At 28.0% G+C, this 22,715-nt stretch overlaps 1 protein-coding gene across 1 annotated transcript; it reads left to right on the plus strand.

Moving 5' to 3' along the window:
• Positions 1–5,163: 5,163 nt before the first annotated feature.
• On the plus strand, positions 5,164–19,737 carry LOC135922595 (sodium/calcium exchanger 3-like). Its single transcript, XM_065456998.1, has 12 exons — positions 5,164–6,873; positions 7,205–7,469; positions 8,512–8,658; positions 9,739–10,114; positions 10,242–10,457; positions 12,357–12,454; positions 12,695–12,849; positions 13,223–13,322; positions 14,182–14,310; positions 16,236–16,394; positions 18,001–18,102; positions 19,196–19,737. Exons 1-12 carry the CDS (start codon positions 5,206–5,208, stop codon positions 19,465–19,467), a joined length of 3,687 nt encoding a protein of 1,228 aa, XP_065313070.1. The 5' UTR covers positions 5,164–5,205; the 3' UTR covers positions 19,468–19,737.
• The last annotated feature ends 2,978 nt before the right edge of the window (positions 19,738–22,715 follow it).

Consider the following 22,715-nt stretch of genomic DNA (forward strand, 5'->3'; position numbering starts at 1 on the left):
GGTTGCTTCCGATCTTCTATATATCACACCTCATAGCACGGAATCATCTAGTTGGCATCAGAAAGAATACTAGATCCTTGCTGGATTTGAACCAAGATCTATCGGCGACTAGCCCACAAACGCTTTCCCAAAACGACGATGTTTTAAAAATATATAAATTACAAACCATTTGTTACAGTGTATTAAACAAAAAATAATATAATATAAAATACAGATTTGTTCAACATCGCCTTTGGTAGTTAACTATCAATAACCGTTTTGCCTTAGTTATAACAGGCCAAATATTTTTTTTGCAAAATCGTTCTTAAAATGGTAGAATCGGTATTTCTGGATATGATGGAATACGTTTCATTTCAACCAAAATCAGATTTGAAAATAACCCCAAGTGTGTGTGTATTTATTAATATAAATTTCCCATAAATTTTAGACCATCTGGTTATGAAATTTAAAGTTTTGTTTTTTTTGTTGAAATTTATACATTACCAATAGGCGAAAATTAACTGATGCTACGAGTATTGGCCAATTATGCAAAATGACTTGTATCATTGAATATACAATGTAATTTGCTGACGGACGAAAATATAAAATGAGAATAACCATATGTGGCTTATTAACATAATTAAATTATTTATCCAAAAAAAAGGTGGATTTGATATTTTTTAAAAAAAATATGTCCGTCACATAAATTCCCCTCCCCCGTTCTTAAAAAAAACGAATTTTTATATTTTTTTTGAAACCTTTTCCCAAAATATTTATTTTACTTATTCCTTTTTTTTTGTTTTATTTTAACAAAAGATGAAATTAATAAATAAAAATTCTAGTCATAGAACCAACGACATATAATAATACCTAGACTGACGATGCATTCATTAAAAGTGTACATCAATGAAAAACAGCTGGGACGCCATTTTGGGTACCCGTATCATTATTAAAAATTTTAAACTAGAGCCCAATTTATTACTATGTCTGACGCAAACTTTATTAATGAATTGCTTGATCATCGAGATAATAAAGAAACAATTTATCAATTTAATAGTAGTTTTTAATATGATAATAATTACTATACGGGGGTTACTTAAAGGGCGGGTCCAGCTGATTTGCATTTAGCTAGGCTTTCAAGTGCATTATTATGAATAAATTGTCTATTCAAATCTAATTTTAAACAAGCAAATGTCTCATTTTTTTTTAAAAAATCGATTCCACCATTATGTGACATGAAAAATTGTCACACTAGGTAAACTGACAATCAATGCAATAAAAAAAAAGGATATTGTAATAATTGAAGTAAGCTAGTTATTCTGGAGTTGCGAACAGAACACGTGCATGAATTTTAAAAAAATTTTGAAATAGCAGCCATGGTTCAGATGGTCAGAGATTAGGACGATATGAAAGACACAATAGGTAGGGTAATTCAATTCTTATCTTGACCAGTTATATTTGTAAAGTGAATTTTCTGGATAATTAAGGTCAAGGTTCGCATTTAACACGTTTTGTTCGAGCGTTGTGATATTTAACATAGCGTTATCACAAAATAAAGTCAATAAATAGGTATAAATTTTTAATATGGAGCTTTATGATGATAACGCTATAATAAAAATTGAAAAATGTAGGTTGCGTTTTATAAAAAAATAGCGAATTCGATATTTTTCTTAAATATTATATAAAATAATTTTCTCTATCTATTTTAGCTTTATCCTAAATTAGTTTTTATAACTGAATCAGCTGTAATAACGTTGCGTTAAATAACACAACGCTTGAATAATAACGCGTTTAATATAAATGCAGCGTAAGTATAAAAGGATCGCCCGATATAGAGCATGGTCCTTTATAAATGGCTATGCAATGTTATCCGATGACGTGCATGTTAGTCTTTATTTTGAATTTATAATTGATACGATATTTATAAAGGAATTATCACATAAATTTTTTACAAAAATAAATTATTTATAAAGATAAAAGAAAAATAAAAAGAAGGCTGTAAGGAGAGTTTTATAAATAATAAATGAAAAACAAAAAATATAAAAATATAAAACATTTTTATGGCGTGTCCTAAATCGACTTATTACTAAATAGCCAAAAAAAGGCAAAAGAGAAAATTTAAAAAACAAAAAAAAACATAAAAAACATAAAAAACGAGAATAAAATATATTAGCAATGCCACCAAATATTTAAAACAAACTTAAAAAAGGAAGCTTTTTAGCCTATATTAAAAAGTAATTGGTATCAAAATTAAATTAACTCAGACAGGACAGGGCCTTAACACATATACAACTTTAATATTATCAAAAGTATAATTAAAATGGCGAACAGCTTCTATCGATTAGTTTATGTTTCATTCATATTGCTAGTCTAAAGTGATTTATACAATATTATATATGTTTATTTTTTTTATAAAATATAAAATTCTAGAATCTTCTCTTGAAGATGGGGGGGGGGTGTCAAAATGTCATTAAAATAACAAATCTTATTTTACCCGATAAATATTAACGAACCCAAACATGTAAATAAAATTTTTTAATACAATCTTATAAACCATTATGAAAATTATGAGTTCAACAATGACATAGATTTTAAAGGAGATGCGTTGGCATATAAGCTATAAAATCTCAATAAAATGATATATTTAATGGCTATAATTCAGAAAAAAAAAGTAAAAACCCAAAATTATTATAAAACTCATATAGCTAAAGGCCTACTATAAATAAACCTAAAGACCTCCAATAAAATTTATTAGTAAAAAAACCAACCTAATAGTGCCCCTCCCCCTTTAGAAAAATCCTGGATACGCCAATGCCCAAGAGTATTCGAACATGCGATAGGTATACTTCTATTGGCTCTTTGAGGAAGAGACTTCCGTTGGAGCTAATGTAATTGGACTTTGCATAGCTATTGCCAGCCTATGCCTGAGAAGGAATCATGTTTTTTAATAAATTTGCTAATGTGTGAGCTTAGATCTGTAAGAAGGACACGGTGAAGCCATCATATGTAAAGTGGTGGAGATGATTACCATAAAAATATGGTTATCAGATATTTCTGATATTTGATGATTTTTAAATGTTTTTTATGCTCTAAGATGTACGAGGTAGAAAGAGGCAAAGAGTCAATACATGAGTTAGTCACCTACACTAGAAATTGATCCCTTTCTTATGGGATTTGGGTAGTATCATCATGGCATTTTTATGATAGTGTTATATTGACTTATCAATGAAAAGATTTTTTATTTTCAGACTATCAAAATCAATGAAAAATTATTTTCCCAGCCTTTGATTTATGTCAGCGAAATTATAAATTATTTATTCTTTTTTTTTGTTGAAAATACAAGATTTTTTTAAAAAAAATTAAAATATATTTTTATTTTTAAAAGTATATTTAAAGAAAAAATTAATTGAAATTGTAAATAATGAAATGGATAATATAAAAATATTTAAAGTTCTTGAAGTAATAGGGAAAGTGTAAGGGAAAAGGCTAAGGATATTATATGACAAAACAGATGAGAAAATACATATAGAAATTGACACTGTAATTCTACCTACCGAGAAGGGTTTAACTCTGTTGGCGGCTTCTCTGTCAGAATATAAAGGGAAGAAGTAGATTTCTAGAAAAAATAAATTATTGAAATATCACTCTTTTTTAAGGAGTGAAACTATTTTAAAAATTAGATTGCTCAAGTAATATACCACTAAAAATAAAACTAGTATATATGAAATTATCCATTAAGATAGATTGTAATTGCATCAGTACTAGTGTTGTTAAACGGCTCGATTTGAGCCGATTTTTAAAAGCGGCTAAATCAATATTTTTTTATCTAGAAAAAAATTGTGCAAGCTTGAAGATTTTGCTCATAGATGACACAAAGGTTTGGGCATCTATTAGCCAAATCTAGAGGCGAAAGGAATATTTTTTTTGGCTAAAATATTGAGCTAGCCATGCCATTTAACAACAGCACCCATATTTAGTTTACGTGAATTGTAAATATGATTTTATAGAATAAAATAAAATAAAAAACATTAATATTTTATAACCTTATAAATTATTTAATTATATGATTTATCAAAAAAAAATAAAAATTCAATGTCATTTAATGATAATTTTTTAAAAAAAGAACATAATATATATATTATGTTATTTTTGCAGACAGGGCAAGGTCTGTTATTTAAAGGACCCGAGTAAGATTATAAACAAAAATAATATCATATAAGCCTGGATATTTTGCATAAATGGCAGAAAGAGTTTTTGAGCATCTATTTGCCAAATCCGCGAGGCTTACATGATTATATTTTGGCTAAAATCTTAATCGGGCCGTTTTTAAAAATCGACCCAAATCGGACTTTTTAACGTAAAATCATTTTTTTATAAATATTTATCTTTTTTAGATCTCAAATAATAAATTTAGATTGTATGATAATATGTCGTACTGGTTTAGCTTATTCAACGTTAGGTCTTATTGTTTTTTTTCAGGTGTTTAAATTTTTAAGATTCGATTCATTAAAGGCGCGCCCTTTTTTAATTTTTGAAAATATCTGATTTGGTCATAATCCTATTTTAGCACGTATTAAGAATAGATCCTTTAATGTGAATTTCAGACAATTTCGCCCCTGAATATTTGTAATCTATATTATATTATATAATATTAATTTTTAAAAAAATTTGAAATTTATTGATATAATATCTTAAGAGATCTAGTGTTGTCAAACGGCTCGATTTTTTATAAGCGGTTAACCCAATATTTTAATCAAAAAATATACCGCAAGCCTGGAGATATTGCTCATAGATAGCAGAAAGAGTTGAACCATCTATTAACGAAATCTCAAGACTTGTTTAACGTGATTTTGGCGAAGATCTTAATTGAAACTTGGTTAAATTAGCCCTTTAACAACACGGATGAGATATCATGCTTATTATAAAATCATAAACAATTTTTTTTTATAAAAAAAAAGTTTCGATCAATAATATTTTATCTACCTACGCATATTCAGACACATCTAAAAATGTCAACTTTGATAAAATAATAATTACAAATGAAAAATGTTATTAAAATTTGATATTATTTAATATTTTTATTATTTGAAAAAAAAACATTAATTTTTTGTTTTCAATATCTAAAGATAGTAAAAATCACAGACAACAAACTAATTAAGGAAGGAGGGTCTGAATAATGATAAGCTTCTCATAAAATTGTGTAATCGAACATTATATGAAGGACTAATGCGGAGGATTACATTATTTTTAACAGTTTGTCGCTACCATTTTGTAAATTCATATCTTTGCGCGTGTTTGATGATTCTGTTATTCGGTCGATTTTGTTTGGCTCAGAATCCCAGAGGTATCCCTAAAAGTAAAATAATACATAATAATCAACCAAAGGGAGATTCCAAATGCGATCCTTATGGAAACCCATGTAGAGATGGCATAATATTACCTATGTGGAAACCGGACATCTCCGAAATGCAGAGAGAGTTAATTAAATTGAATCAAATCGATTCTTCATCTGCTTATTACAACAAGTCATTATTTAAAAATGTTATGAGCTTAAATAGACGCAAATGGAAGTTAGAAAGACAAATCAAAATGGCCATGATCGGGAGGGGATTCGTATATTTCCTTAGTCTCATCTATTTGTTCATAGGGGTTTCCATCGTGGCCGATCGTTTTATGGCGGCCATCGAAGTTATAACATCCAAAGAAAAAGACGTAGCTCTTAAGATGTCGGTAGGTGCACTGGAAGCTTTCCGCACTAAGAAACCTCCCAAACAAGAAATAACTATTGTCACCGTAAGGATATGGAATGAAACCGTATCAAATTTGACCCTCATGGCTCTAGGATCTTCAGCCCCAGAGATTTTACTATCCATAATTGAAGTGATCGGCAAAAATTTTGAAGCTGGCGAACTCGGGCCTGGAACTATAGTCGGCAGCGCAGCTTTTAACATGTTCATTATAGTAGGGATTTGTATACTTGTGGTGCCCTCTTCACAGCTTCGCAAAATTCACTACTTGAGAGTCTTCTTCATAACCGCCAGTTGGAGCATTTTCGCATACATATGGCTCTATTTAATTCTAGCGGTGATTAGTCCGGGACAGGTTAGCGTCACAGAAGCCCTGATAACTTTCTTTTTTTTCCCTTTGACAGTTCTAACGGCTTACATAGTAGACGTAAAAATGTATAAGCGCTGGCGGATTGTTCCAAAACGATACGAGGCCCAATATAGGAAATCGATGACCTATATTCCCGATGAAGAAGCGCTCGAAATGGAAAATGTCGCCACAATAGATAAACAAAGATTTTCTGTGGCTAGTGGCGAGGGTCAGATGCTCATGCCCCATAAAGATCATTTTGGCGCCAGACGTAAAATATCGGTATACATGGACGGTACCGCTAAAAGTATCCCTATTTACGAAAGGACGAATGGCGTGGGTTTGTCAGTCATCGATAAAAGCAATCAACGCCAATCCATATCATATTCCATGCCTTCAAAAAGGAAATCGACACTGCTCAATTTCAGGAGCATTCCATTCTTCAAAAGTATATCTGATGATGTGCCTTTGTCTCCCGATGCTGCTATGATTGGTGATTCCATCTCGAATTCCGATGAAGGGGCGTATAGGGACTACGTAGAGTTTGAAAAAACTAGACAAGACTATATGAATGCCCTAAGCGAGGCTAGAAAGGAAAATCCAGACGCCGATTTGCAAACTTTAGAACGTATGGCCTCTTACAAAATACTAAATCGTGGCCCCAAGAGTAGGGCTTATTACAGGATACAAGCTACTAGAAAATTACTCAGCAAACAGGGTAACGTGATGAGTAAGACGAGATTCCAGAAGCTGTCTAACTGTTTATTCAGCGATAAAAAACTTGGTTCCGATCTTAAAGTAATATTCTTCTTTTTTTTTATCTTCATACCCTAATGGTAAGAAAATAATAAATTATATAAAATAATAAAATAAATATATATATAATAAATGTTGCGAGCAGAATCTTAATTTTTATGCTTGAAAAAGATTTACATATAAAAGATTTAAGCATTTTCAGGTAATTTGATCAAAATCTTCAAAGATTCTTGCTCAAAAATATTTTGAAGATTAATTTTCAAAATCTGGTGACAGGGGAGTATATAATAAATAATGAATGAACGCATAAATAAATATAAAAATTTTAAAGTGGTATAATTTATTTATATTATATTTTTAACAAAAAAAAAAGACTAAACTGCCCATCATCTCGGAAGACGCCAGATTAAAAGAAAATATCGAAAAAGGTAGTTTATTAGGCCAAGATGTGACTAGGGTTTATTTTGATCCGGGTCATTACACAGTCATGGAAAATGCCGGAAAATGTCAATTAAGAGTGGTCAGAATGGGTGGGGATTTTAATTCCGTTATCAAAGTGGATTACGAAACCAGAAATGGAACAGCTAAGGCTGGAGAAGATTATGGATCCACTAAAGGAACATTGATTTTTGAAAAAGGTTTAAAAAAATTTTAAAAATTATTTTACTACAAATTCTAATTTCCCCTTTATCGGGATTATGTTTAGAGATGTTTTAGGACCTATTTTCGATGTATTTAAAACAGCTTGGTGAATTTTCCTAATTAGTATTAAATATTCAAATTTTTCTTGTATGATATTATTTAAAACACATGACAATTGGTAGTAATAAATTAATCTTTATAAATTAAATAACTTTTATATTTTGAGATTAATTAGGAATTATAATTATTATTCTTTTTATTTTTTTCAAAAATATCTCCCATTTTTCATAAATTTTGAAAAATCTTAATGCTCTTTTTTTAAAAAATTTAATTATTTTTATATTTTAAATTACTATACAATTTCAATATTAATCATAGACAGAGGTATAAATTTATAACCTAGCCGACCTGATCTCAAATAATTATTTTTGGCTTTGGTCCCAATATTTTAGGTATACCCGGCCCAGAATATTTATAAAAAAGATTTATGAATAATTTTTGGACTGGTTTTTATTTTTTCCAAATCGTTTGAATTAAAGAGATAAAATTTGAAATACAAGGATTAAGCGTTGTTAAATGGCTCCATTAAAAATCTGATAACCCCAATAGCCTAAATATATTACGCAAGCCTGGGGGTTTTGCTCATTAGATGGCTAAACTGAAAGGTTCGTAACATCTATTAACTTAAATTTAGAGGCTTGCGAAATATTATTTTGACTAAAAATCTTAATTTGAAAAATTGATAAATCAAGCCGTTTTAAGTATAAAAAACTTTATTTAAAATATATAATTATATATTTTAAAAAAATCGACCCGGCCCGGGTTTTAGAAAATAAAATATTCGGAGGCCCGGCCGAGTTTACATTTTTTTTAAAGCCCGGTTTTAAATTTTACCATTTTATGGCCTTCTTTAAACCGAGATCAACATGTCTCTTTTATCAATATATTTTAATTTAATGTGACCCCTAATTTTTGAGATTCAAAAAAAAGAGATGAATTTTAAATCATAGATCCACTTAAAATGTTATGTTCATAAAGGAAAAATCGAGGCCACATTTTCTGTACCCATTATCAACGATGAACTATTCGAAGAGGACGAATATTTTTACGTTGATTTGAAACATTTGAAGTTTGCCGATGATAATCACCCTCCTAGTCCAACCGAATCTCCAGAACCCCAAGAAGGTTTTAACTTAATTTTATTTTATTTTTCCTTATAAATTATAATATTACAAGTTGTTCGAAATTCTCATAAAAGACACCTTTTTGTGAACTTTTACAATTCCAAAATATATATTCCTGATATTTGAGATATCTTTTCCTCCTATTTTTCTGAACATTATTTTACACCTCTTACTAATTATTTATATTATAACTAATTATATTTTTCTTTCGATCTAAGAAAAAATAAAGAAGAGGGTTTTTTTTTATAAGTTTCTCAAAATTAATTATGTCGGAAGACAATTGTGGTTTATATTTTAATTAAAATTCAAATTGAATCCTCATAAGCCATAACATAATAAATAATATTGTGATAATTTATAGTTTGGTTTTGTGTATTATATTTCAAAGTAATTTTATACAGTATATAATATATATTTTTTTAAAAAACTTGTTTAAATTTTAAGAATACATATACTATCCATCTATCATAGCATAATTTTATTATTGATTTATGATTTCTGGGAATTCATTTCAACTCAGTTGAACAGGAAAAAGAAGAAAAAAAAATGATAATATAAAATTAATATAATAATTATACACTTTGGGAATTTATAATTACAAAAAATAAAAAAAATTACTTTATATTTAAATTTTTTTTAGTTGCTTTTCGAATTTGTCGCATTTTTAACGATCATTAAACTATTTTGAAGGATCCTATTTATTTTACATCAAAAATAAGTTTTATACTTAACTTATAAGTATATCAAACATATAATAACGACTATTGAAAACTGGATATAATTTAAGAAAATTGACATTATTATAATACTATAACACATAATAGACACATCTTTCTCATAAGATCATATACCTTATAAGTAATTTAGGAACATTTGAAATGGATAAATCTATATAATTAAGACACCGGTCTTTGTTCTTTATTCATTCCAAGGCATGATTTCTTTCGATTTTTAAAAATCTGGTTTATATCATATTATACCATTTTCATTTTTATTTTTATTAATTCATAAATAACTCCCAAATAATTTCTCTTTTTTTTAACATTTGCTTTATTTATAATATATATAAATGTCCATGTAGACGTAGAAGTTGGTTATTCCAGGGATTCTAAATGGTATTCAAAACTCTACAAAAGAAAAGGAACTCACGTTTCCGTAGATCTTTCTTCTTCTTCGAGTCCCTCATCGACTACATCCCCTGCATTGTTAAAGTTGGATAATCCCAGAACCGCTACTGTCATGATATTCGACGATGATCATGGCGGGATATTTGCGATAGAAAATGATTTATATAAAGTTAACGAAGATTGTGGAGCCGTAAATGTGAAAGTGCTCAGAAAGGCTGGTTCGCGTGGTAAGGTTTACTTGCCTTACCAAACTGTGGATGGAACGGCAAGAGGGGAAGACAGCGGTTCGACGCTAGGAAAGGAGTGGCAAGGACATCATTTTATGACTGAGTAAAATATAAAAAAGAAAATAGAAAAAGGCGTCTAAATTTATCATCCAAAAATTGACACTTTATGCCTTAAATTACATCTGATCTTTTATTGTTTATTCCCCCCCCCCTCCCATAATATCAATTAGTGATAACAAAAATAAGCAAAAAAACCCCTTAAAATCGTCGCTACCATCTATAGAGTTGAACACGGTCATCGCAGATGATCATAAAATATCTCAAACTTCCCAAAATACCCAGAAAAGCAGCAACATCATAATGGAAGATGGGGAAGATGGCTCTGGAAATCCTAAAGACTTCGAAAGGACTAAAGGTTATCTTGTCTTCGAAGACGAGCAAATCGAGTAATTGAATTTTAAGTATAATATAGTATAAACACACTTTGGATCTTTAAAACTTATTTCTATTTTTTTTTTCGCATCCAAATTATTTCTGTATTAAAAAAAAATGGGCATAATAGACAAATAATTTTTTTTTTAAAGTATTAATTAATTAACAATCATTTTAAAAAGGTATTGTTAATTTTAGAACATCATTTTAGTGAATTATCATAAATATCAGATCTAGTTAATAATAATAATTATATTTTATTAAGGGTGTAAATTTCGTAATAGATCAAGCAATAACTATGTTTGATTAAAATACTCCTACAAATAAATGTGTTTAACAAATAAAAAACATTATATTACATTTTCATTCCTATCTTTTTTAATTATAAAGTGTCATCCCTATCTTTTTTAATTATAAAGTGTCATCCCTAAGGATTTGAAACATACTCGGATTCAATTATAAAAGACACTATGTATATTCTACATTTTTATTTAAAAATTATATTATATGTATATAATTTTAATTTTTTTATTGAAAAAAAAATATTGAGTGTTGTTTTGTTATTAAAAAAAATGAAACAAATTTGATAATAATTCGATATAACTTAATAATATCAAAAAAATTTAATAATTTATAAAAAATGAAAAACGAAAAACGAAAAAGTATTGAAAGAAAACATAGTTATTATAGTGTATAACCCCCCAGAGTATTTCTAATATAATATATTATAAATTCATAAAAAAAAATTATTTATTCATTAACAACCCAACAAATATTAATAATTAAAAAATTAATTAATTTTATATGACTTTCATAATAATTGTTCATTACAAAGTCAAAATATTTACAATAAATAGTTTGTTTTTTTTAGATTATTTTGATTTTGTAGATGAGTTACATACAGGAGCAGTTACCATAGTTTATTATATAATTTAATATATTCCGTGAAAGTTTTATTCAAAGGAGTGGTTGCAATAAGTTACACGTGTAATTTTTTACTATGTTAAATTAAGTTCATCTCTCCCGCTCCCTCGTTTTTCTTTTTTATAAGTGAAAACTTTTTAGTTATCGCTCTAATTACACGAATTAGACATTTTACGACAATTTCTCCAAATTTAGTGACCGAATATTCCGTGATTAATATTTCTAAAATTGACACGATATTAACTCTTACAAAATCAATATATGTAGTAGCTTCCAGAACAAAGAGTCCGTTTCCAAAATCTCTTTCTCTCTTTTTAACGTGGTTGAAAATTTAGACGATGTATTTCTATCGAGTTTTTTTTTATGAAAAGAAAGATATCAAATATAACACTGCAGCATCTTTAGATTCTGCTCAAAGTTATGAAAATTTTTCGACACACAAATTTATAAATAGCACCACCGCAAAAAAATATAAATGATAATCTTTTAGAGAATATATTAATTTGATAGATGTAATGATAGAAATTAAGAGTACAAAAATGAAAATAAAATATGTAAATAAAATTAGATATTTTATCATGAACAACCTTCCAGAAAGTTCCGAAGCTTGGAACTGAATATATATTTTTGACTAGAACGAAACTGAAACGCAAAAATGCAGTAGTTTCAAGTTCCATATGTTAAAAACATAAAGCGTATAAAGAATAATTTTATAAATTTTTTGGTCTCAGAGGCCCAATGTTCTGTATGTAAATATTTGTTTATTTTATTAAAATATAATTTTAATTTGCATATAAAATGCTTATTTAAAATATTCCATTTGCGAGACAAAGGGGGCAAATAAACCCCATCTTAGTAATGGCCCTGAAAAATGTATTTTTTAAAATAGTTTATTAAGGGATAAGGAAGAAAAAAGAAAGACTTGGGTAGGAAGGAAGGAAGGAAGGAAGGATTAAATTTAACATTTTTTTATTACATTTTATTTTAAGGGGTTACATATTAATACGTATAATCGATACTGAACAATACGAAAAAAATGTATCGTTTGAACTCAAGTTAGGACAACCAATATGGATAAAAAATTCAGGTATAAAACAAAATATGCCCCTTCCCTCTTCGATTTATTTTTGTTTAACCTTACAATTTGAAATTAAATTTTAGTTTGCATTTGATATCTGTGTATAGTTATTGTTATAATATATTTACAAATGTATTTTATGGGTTTCAAAAAGTAAAAATTAAATATAATGTCCCTATGACCCGGTATTTTATTTAGCCCCCCCCCCCCATATTTTAATTCATTCCTTATTATATTTCATACCTAAAGATGAAGACTCAATTATTGACCCAAATAGTCCCATACCCAAAAGCCCCAGACCTTCGATATTTAACAACAAAGTTGACCCTTCCACATTAGGATCTCCCGTTCTTGGAGACATTTCTTCTTGCACTATAAACATCATCGAAAGCAAAGATTTTAAAGTGATGGAAAATTTAAAACATGATATTGCATAAAAATTATTTCACATTTAGTACGTCTATATAAATATAAGATATATCATATATAAAATTAGAGTTGAAAGGTGGGAGGAAAGGGGGAGAATATAAGATATGTAATTTAAGAAGTGTATAAGGGTTAAAATGTGAATTATTAAATACGAAAGAGATTTGTTTTGGCCATTAATATTTTAGGCGAATAAATAATTTTAATTAATTTATATAGTTATACACACTTTTATCGTAAATTTTACTCATAAAAAAAAGCATAAATATATAAACAAATTTATGAATTAACCATTTTTATTATCAAAAATATGTATTAAATTGATTTTATAAAAAAATTTAAAATTAATAGCTCACAATAGACAAACTTTTGAAAAAGACCAACATCGCATTTTTGGTTGGAACATCGACTTGGAAGGATCAATTTATAGATGCTTTTACCATTAATCAACGTATATTTTTATTATTTATTTTATTTAAATAAAAGATACACAAGGATTTCTACACCACATAATAAACCCTAGCAAATGATGATATTACCATTTCAAATATTTTACACACCACCCCCCTCCCCTTTAAATTTTACCCAACACACACTTTAATTTTTACCCCCTATTCTTTCCTAACAAATCAAAATTACCCCCCCCCCCCCCCCAATTCAATTTTATTTAACTGACGATAACGTCTTCACAACTTCTTATCCTTCCAATTTCACTCTTCCTAGCAGATATAAACCTCCTGTTATGAATACTTTTCTTTTTAAACCTTCTTAAAATATTGCAGTTTTATTGTTAAAATCTAAATAAATGAATATTAGATCGGATTTATAATGCGCGGTGGGAATCATTAACGATTTAGCAGCTAATCGATCCAATTTTTCATCATATCAAAGTCTTTATTAATATTAATTACTTTTTAAATCATTATCTTAATATGAATTGAAGATATCTAACAAACTATTCCTTTAAAAAAAATTTTGTAAAGGAAGAAAAGGGATGCCAGTAGAAAGATACTTTTGCTTACGATCGATCAGCTGTTAAATTGCTAACGAATTTGTCCAGTCGCATTCATTATAAATTTTGTCTTAGCAAAAGGCCTTATAAATAAGATGGATTTGGTATAAGAAAATAGCCACCTTAAGCTATTGTGGAAGATTGAAGGGGGGGGGGGAGAAGTGGAGTACAGCTAATTACATTCCAACAAGACATATTATAGGATATCTTAATTAAATGATTCAAAAAATTAATTTAACAAAAATCATAAAAATGATGCTCTATTTTTATTATATACATATGTGGTTTATAATAATAGCCGAAGAAACAGAAAATGGAGAGGAAAAAGAAGGTGTGGAAAAGGAAAATGCTCCCTCTTGCTGGGATTATTGTCTACATTACATTACTCTGTTCTGGAAAATTTTATTCGCTTTCGTACCTCCTACTGGTATATTTTAATTCAATATTTTATTTAATTCACCCCGAAATTTAAATAGATTGTAAATTCACTGAAGAATTTATTGTGACACTTTTGAAACTAAGTGATAATAATTTATATTGTCTCTGCTAAAGTTAAAGTTATAATAAAAATGAATTCCTACTTGTAACTAAATATTATAACTCCATACAAGAATATAATATTATTCAAATTAAATATCCCTTTGGTTCAAATATAATCAGTATCCATATAATGAAAATGGTAATAGTTTATTTAGATTTTCTAACCTAAAATCGACGCCATTCCTACCATCAATTACTTTAATAACAGTACGATCTAGTGTAGATCAACGGTCTGATTCGGACCAAAACATCTGAACCGGACGGGACCGAACAATCTTAATTAACGGGTTTCTATCCGGTCTTTTCGTTACGAATCATTAAAAAATTATAAACGCTAAATATTTTAATCTGAGATTTCTAGTATTTCTTATTATTAAATATTTAACTATCCTTTCAATTCAATTATTAATATTGTTATTTATAAAATTAAATGGGATATAATAATAGAATTATTTATGTTTGTCAAAATAAAATAGAAATGGCGTAAATATTTTCTTAATAATAAAATCAACTGCCTCTTCTTATTATCAAGAATCTTGACCTCTCAAGGTTATTTGCTCTGCTATTTAACATTCATATAAATTCTGATATATTGACCAAAATATATCTTCCACCCACGATAAAATGGCAACTTAATCGTTGTAAGGCTTTGGAAAATATTGCCCAAAAATATGACAAAAATGTACTATGAAAACAAAACCAAGAAAAAGTAACATTAAAAAGTAATACAAAAAATATGGAACCAATAAAAATGGCATTTTTTACCCATTAATTCTACAATTTTTTTTAAATATTAAAATCAATTATAAAAAGAACCCCAAAGTAGTAAAAGCAAAGACAAAATATCTAACAGTTCCTTGTTTGATCTCAAGTCTAAATGTAGGCTTTGCAAGAGTTTTAAAAATATCCGTCCGGTTTTTAATAGATTTTCGGTCCAGTCTTTTTATTCTGATTTAGTCTCAGTCAGGTCAGGTCTTTGACCTTCCGCTAGTATGATCCTTAATTTGAAAGTATCATAAGTCGGCATACATTCTATTTCGAAAATCAACAGATGCCGCATCAATACTCATCTTGTAGGGTTTAATTCTTTACCATTATTTACCTTTTTCTTTATCTTCCTTACCTTCTCTTTAAAGAAAATCAGTAGTAAGGCTCTTCCATCTTTTCGCAATAACATATTTATCCAGTTTTCCTTCTTATCTAGCTATTCCTTCCTTGTATAACTTCTTGCAAATATTAATCAATATTTTTTTCCTTCACTATTTTTTCAATTTATCAGTCATGACGTACCATTTCTCTTTAATCCTTTAAAAAAAAATTCACTTCTATTTCCTTGTTTTCCGACTTAGATGAGTTATTTTTGAAATCGGTGTACACCACAATAAAAGGTTTATTATGTATGAATCAATAGTCTAAACCGGGCAGGGAAATTTGTGTTTCTCCTTAATTTAAAAAAAAAAATTAATAATGCATATATTTAGAGATTTCCCTTCAATAACGAATCGGGCCGTTAAAAAAAATTGTAATTCTGATCGGTTCAGGCTATATTAATCTATAATGAGAATTAAGTTTAGACAACAATAATTAAAAGAATCATTTGATATTTCGATCGTCGTTGCTACTAATTTGAATGAACATGTGTGATTGATAATCATCTTAAAGAAAGAAGAAGAATATATTAATTTGAAACACCTTCTTTTTTAATTTTCCAGAATATAACGGAAATTGATTTTATATGAGTGAATTAATCTAGAGCTATGGTGGTTATATATAAATATTTATAAATAAATATTAATTTTCTTTTTGAAATAGATTATTGGGGTGGCTGGTGCTGCTTCATATTCGCTATCATATGGATAGGCATATTGACAGCTGTGATTGGCGATTTAGCCTCTTCATTCGGATGCACAATAGGACTCAAAGATAGTGTCACGGCTATATCGTTCGTCGCCTTAGGCACTAGTGTACCAGGTTCATAATTTTAAAAATATTAGAAATAAGTTTTTTAAAAAAAATATATTATCACCAAGAAAATAGAATATTATGGTTAATTGTATGATATATTTCTTTCTTTCTTTCTTTCTTTCTTTCTTTCTTTCTTTCTTTCTTTCTTTCTTTCTTTCTTTCTTTCTTTCTTTCTTTCTTTCTTTCTTTCTTTCTTTCTTTCTTTCTTTCTTTCTTTCTTTCTTTCTTTCTTTCTTTCTTTCTTTCTTTCTTTCTTTCTTTCTTTCTTTCTTTCTTTCTTTCTTTCTAGAAAATCATTTTTAAGAAAAGTTTTATTTGACATTTATTCTTTAGATTCTACTATTACATTAGGCGTGGCCAGGATATTTTGCTAAAGAGCGACAAACTTTTATGTGGTTTTTCTCCTCTATATTTTAATAGAGAGCTTTATGTTCGTTTTTACAAAGTATTTAGTCGGATTATATATATATTGTCCACACTTATTTCTTTATTTAAAAATGGCTTCTTTCTAAAAAATTGATTAATTATACTTTTTTTTCCAAATAATTATTGTTTATCATTATATATAGCAGTTACCCTAAAATTTTATTAAAAAAATAATATCGGTCATTTTTATTAACTCGCATCACGGCTTACCTTCAATTTTAACCCTGACTTATTCGAGGAGTTATATTTCAGGAAAAATATGTCTCAAGCTGAGACTTTACTAAAGTGGTTCCAATTTCTCAATCTCTAATAACTTATTTAATAAAAAACAATAACGTCTAGTGCTGAATATCATTTACCCTTTAATTTGAATAGTTGGGGGGAGGGCAGAGTTTGCGAAAAGTAGGAAATTTTAATTGGGGGGGGGGGGGTTTAGACGCTCTCTCCTGGCCACGACTATATTTTATTATTATATTATACATAGTGTGCTGAAATTAATATTAGAATGTTTGTTTTCCATTTTTTTAAAACTAATTAATCATATTATTTATGTTTTAAAGTTAATAAGTTTAGATAGCCTAAAGGTCACATTCATAGTTAGCGCGAATTCGAGGCGAATTTTACAAACACGCTGTATTTTTGTATATTTCTCCGCGAATTCGCACTAACCGTGAATACAGGGTAAGGCCTCATTGCGATGATAGTTAAACGTCGAATAGTCATGACTAAACGATAGCATAGTTCTATTATTTAATATAGTAATTTATGCAGGCGCGATGCGATTCTCCACTATTATCGCGGTTTAATTGCCTAATATAATTTTTTTAAAACAAATTAGCTCTTTTCACCGATTATAAATCGCTTAGAGCAATATTGAAAATATACACTCATATTTAAATTAAGATTTTAAGAAAATTTCTAAAAATGGGACAAATATTTTTAATTTAAAATAAATCCCCCCGCCCCCCCCCCCCCTTGCATTTTAGCTATTTTTTTTTTAGAAAAACTCAATTTAAATGCAAGTGTTTATTTCCATAGCATTTATTAAAATTTTCTAATATTGCTTTTTAAATGTTCTAGGACATATAGGCAAGATTCCAAATTTTTGGCCATTTTTGTTTTTAGCAATTTAGAACGGGAATGGCGTCATCCAATAAAATATAATATTTAAATAAATATGTGATAGATACTTTCGCTAGCAAGGTAGCTGCCATGCAAGATGAATACGCCGATGCCAGTATTGGAAATGTGACAGGAAGCAATGCTGTCAATGTTTTCTTAGGAATAGGTATTTTTTTAAAAAAACTTCTTATTCTTTATTTATAACCTTTTTGTTTTAGTCTAGTTATTCGATATCGTAAAATTCGCAAAATGTGTAGATAGCTCTATTATAATAATTCAAGCATTTCCTTTGTTGATAATAAACGAATTTATATATTAATATAAATAATTAAGATTAAGAGAATTTACTCATTTTGATTTGTATTATGAAACCACATTTGACGGCATAATTTTAAAAAGATTCAATAAAACCCAATGAAAACTAGATTTCAATGGTGCTATCATGAGTCTTATGCTGCATTTATAGTTAACGAGATTTTCTCAAACAGTGCAAAATTAATCGCTAGTGAAATCACAGCTGATTCGTTATAGCTAACATTTTATAGGTAAACAGCTGTCGTGATTTCTTCATTTCGCTACTTATTTATATATTATACCAGTTATCGGCTTGCTTTTGTAAATTACAGTGAATAATTTTGAATCGCTTGACCAAATCGCGCTAACTATATATGAGGTATTCGGCTAAGAACATACCAGAGAGTGTTAGCTTTTGGCGTTTGAGATATTAAACATTTATTAATAAAAGAATATTATATATTCATCCATTTATTATTTAAAATATGTAAATTATTCGGAAATTAATTCAACAAGTCAGCAGACGATAAATTTTTTTATGGGTATGTTCAAAATATTTAAATATTTTAAAACTATGCGCCCGATTTAGAATGCTATAGTATGATCTTGGCGTTACTTTTAAACATATCGAAACATACTTTATTTTCGGCTAGACCTAAATATAAAAAAACCTCAAAATTTATATAATCTCGTAAATTTTGCTTTCTTTTTTCGTAAAAATTTTACAATTTTGTAAAATTTAAGCTAAAATTTATTAATTTTCCTAACTTTAAAAATTAATAAACTTTCGAAAATTTGAAATAACAACTTAGGCCACCATTTTATTTTTACATTAACACAATAGCTTATTTCTATTTTTTTTTCGTTAAAATTACGAAAGTTAACAAATTTTATTTTGATATTTAGATCCTCAGCCTTATTAAGAAAATTTTAACAATTTCTATAAATATTTAAATAAACTACAGGATTGGCTTGGGCCTTAGCCGCTATATACCACGCTGCGAAAGGAACTCCATTTTTGGTTGACCCCGGTTCTTTGGCCTTTTCCGTAACGATATATTGTGTTTTAGCGGTGATCGCTGTTGCAGTCTTAATGGCAAAGCGCGCTATAACGAAAGGCGAACTTGGTGGCCCTATGATGTGCAAAGTTATTACAGCTTGTATTTTCTTCATTTTCTGGCTGATTTATCTGGTTTTGGCTAGTTTGGAGAGCTACTGTCACATCAAGGGATTTTGAAATATTTTTTAAATATTCTAAGAGAAAAAGAGATGAAATATAGAATTGTAAGATTTTTTTAGTACAAACTTTTTTTGTAAAATACTATTTGATTTATTTTGATACTCTACATACAGTTGTAATAATATTGAGAATATTCATGTTGAAAAAGAATATTAAATCGCTATTTTAATTATTAATTATGTGGAATAGTTATTAAAACCCCCCATATCTTCTATATAAATCAATCTACAAATTTACAAACACAGCCAAGACTTATATAAAATACTATATTATTAAGAAGAAGAAAAAATGATAAAATGTATTTTATAGATTAATTTTTTCCAGGCAAGATATAACTTGAACCTTTCCATAATTATCCTAAATTCTCTTATATATATTATATTATATATTTGTAATAAATTACATACTATGTTACTCGAGTCAACTAAATGTTTTAACGTAATTTTTTGTAATATCATATCAAATAATTTATTATGTATTTATAAGACTGGCAATTGACAATTTAATATATACAAGCCTTACAATCAATTATTTTAAAGCTAATAATTTCTATAATTCGCGGAATTAAGGCCTATTTGGTGACTATATGCATATATGTGATATATAAAAATCTCTCTTAAACCTAAAATGTCTTATACATGATTTTATTGTAAAAAAAAATTGATTTGTTTTACACGTACAAAGTTTAATCATTAAAAAAGATATTTTTAATAATTATTTATACTTGTCATTAAAGATTCCATTTTATTTTACTTTATTATAAATATTAATACATTTATAATCAGAAATTTGGATTAAGAGCTTTTCCTCTTCTGTTCGGTTACATAAAGAAAAAAAAGTATGTTTATGTTTTTTTACTATAGTTTGGGTAATTTGGATATCTGATTTTGATTTTAATTAACCAACCCATCTTATTAATTGTCTTTATTTTTCAACATCTTCTTTTAATAAATTATATCAATTTCAGCAGTGCTACTTTTTTTAGAAAACATTAAATATCAATATATTGTTTAGGCTGTGTTTTAAATATGGTTTAAAAATTCGCAAAAATAAAAAAAAATTAATACATTTCTAAATTTTAATCAATTATGTTATAATTTTGAAATTTATAAAATTTTCTAAAAAAAATTTTTGGGTTAAAGCTACTAAAATTCGGAATTTAATTTTTGATATTTAGCTCACAGCCTTATATAAATAAAATAATTGGTGACCTAAATTAAAATTCAGAAATATTATATTATATAAATAGGGAGAAAAGTTGTCTAAAAAATATTCTTTTTCTTTCGAGGAGGGAAGAATTGAAACTTTTGATGGAGTATTTACCTAACTCGTAACTTCATATATGCTTATCGAAAATCATACGATTATTATTCTTTATTCGATTAGAATAAGAAAAAGAATAATTCTTTCGAAGTATTTGACGAATATAAATTATTCTTAAATATTAGAAAATTGTATTTTTTTAATAATAAATATTAGAATTTTTAATTTAGGAAGAGAGCTTCATTCATTATTCGTTCACTCACACTGGCACTATTAAAAATAATGTCCATGCACATCTGTAGCTATTTTATATTCAACAACAGCCAACTCACAAAGGATAATATTTTGATTACATCAGCATTGCCCAAAAAATTTACCGGGAAATGATTTTAAATGAAAATAATTTTTCTAAACTTTTTAAAACAAAAATTATTCATATTTTTCAAGGAATGTCAATCAGATGTTAAAATTTTATTTTTTAATCAGTCGCATCACTGGAAAAGGGCGTGCAGAGGCTCGAGCCCCTTAAAAAAATTTAATAGCCTTCTAAGTGTTTTTTTTAGTATTCTATTTTATTATAAATAGATTTGATATTATTTTTTAAAAATGGCTAGTTGAATTATATTTTCACTGTGTAAACAGTAATCAAATTTTTTGTTAAAAATGGAATATCAATATCACTCGTAAGCATTAGCGTCATTAAGGGGGCGGGCACAGAGGCTAGAGCCCCCTAAAAAATTTAAAAAGTCCCCTCAAAATATTGAATTTTTTTATATAATTAAAATAGACAGGTTAGCTGAAAAAAAGAAGATAATTTTATTGAAAATAATTTTTAAAAAAATTTTGAGCCCCCTGAAGTTGTAAAGGCGCTATTTTTATTGTATACTGCATAATTCAAAAGAAATAATTAAAAAATTGATTCATAATTTACAAATTAAACAAGTGATGATTGAGCTATATATGATATGGTGCACAATTACAAATTTAACATTTCCAATATATTTTATATGAAAAACATAAATAATATCTTTATATTATTTTCATTCTTTAAATTATCTAACCTTATTTATTTAAATTTTCTAACAAAGTCAATATAAATTATTTTGCTCTATATATTTTTTTTTTTCTTTTTAGCTTTCACCTTTTCTGGTGGTAAGCTCCTTCAACATCTCTCTCCACTTTATGTTATTCGTACAATCTCTTTTATCTATTTTATACTTCTTTATATTGGCTCTAACTTTATGGCCCCATTGAAGTTTTGGCCTTCCTCTTTTACGTTTGCCCATCACTTCCAATCTTTCAACTTTATTTCCTATGTAGTTCATAGGCCTTCTCATTGTGTGCCCATACCACCTAAGTCTGTTTACCATTAACTTAGTCTTAATGGGCACTACCTTTAAACTATTTAGTATTCTTGTACTGCGCACCTTATCCTTTCTTGTTACCCCAGCAATCATCCTCAGCATTCTCATCTCCATAGTTTGTAGACTTCTCTCGTCTGATTCTTTGGTTGGCCATGTTTCCGAACTATATAGAATAGTTGGTTGTACTATGGAACTGTAAATTTTTCCCTTTAATTTGTGTGGGATTCTTTTGTCAAATAGCACTCCAGATAAAGATCTCCACTTTAACCACCCTTGATTAATCTTATTCTTTATCTCTTTTTCTATTGTGCCGTTTGTTTGTATAGTGGAGCCCAAATATTTGCAGCTTTCAATTGCGGATATCTGCCAATCATTTATATCAATACTCTCCGTTTCATCTCCTCCTATCACCATATACTCCGTCTTTTCTCTATTTACTTTTAATCCGTGCGTTTCTAGGATATTTATCCAATTCACTAACCTTTCTTTCATTTCATCCTTGGATTCTGCAAGTATTACAATATCATCTGCAAATATCATATTCCACGGGACTGTTTGAGGTATAGACTGTGCTAATACATCTATTACTGTAATGAAGAGAAGTGGGCTGAGAGCCGA

Source organism: Gordionus sp. m RMFG-2023, chromosome 1 (genome assembly GCF_954871325.1).
Source record: "Gordionus sp. m RMFG-2023 chromosome 1, tfGorSpeb1-WG-v2, whole genome shotgun sequence".
In the NCBI taxonomy this organism is placed as follows: domain Eukaryota; kingdom Metazoa; phylum Nematomorpha; class Gordioida; order Chordodea; family Parachordodidae; genus Gordionus; species Gordionus sp. m RMFG-2023.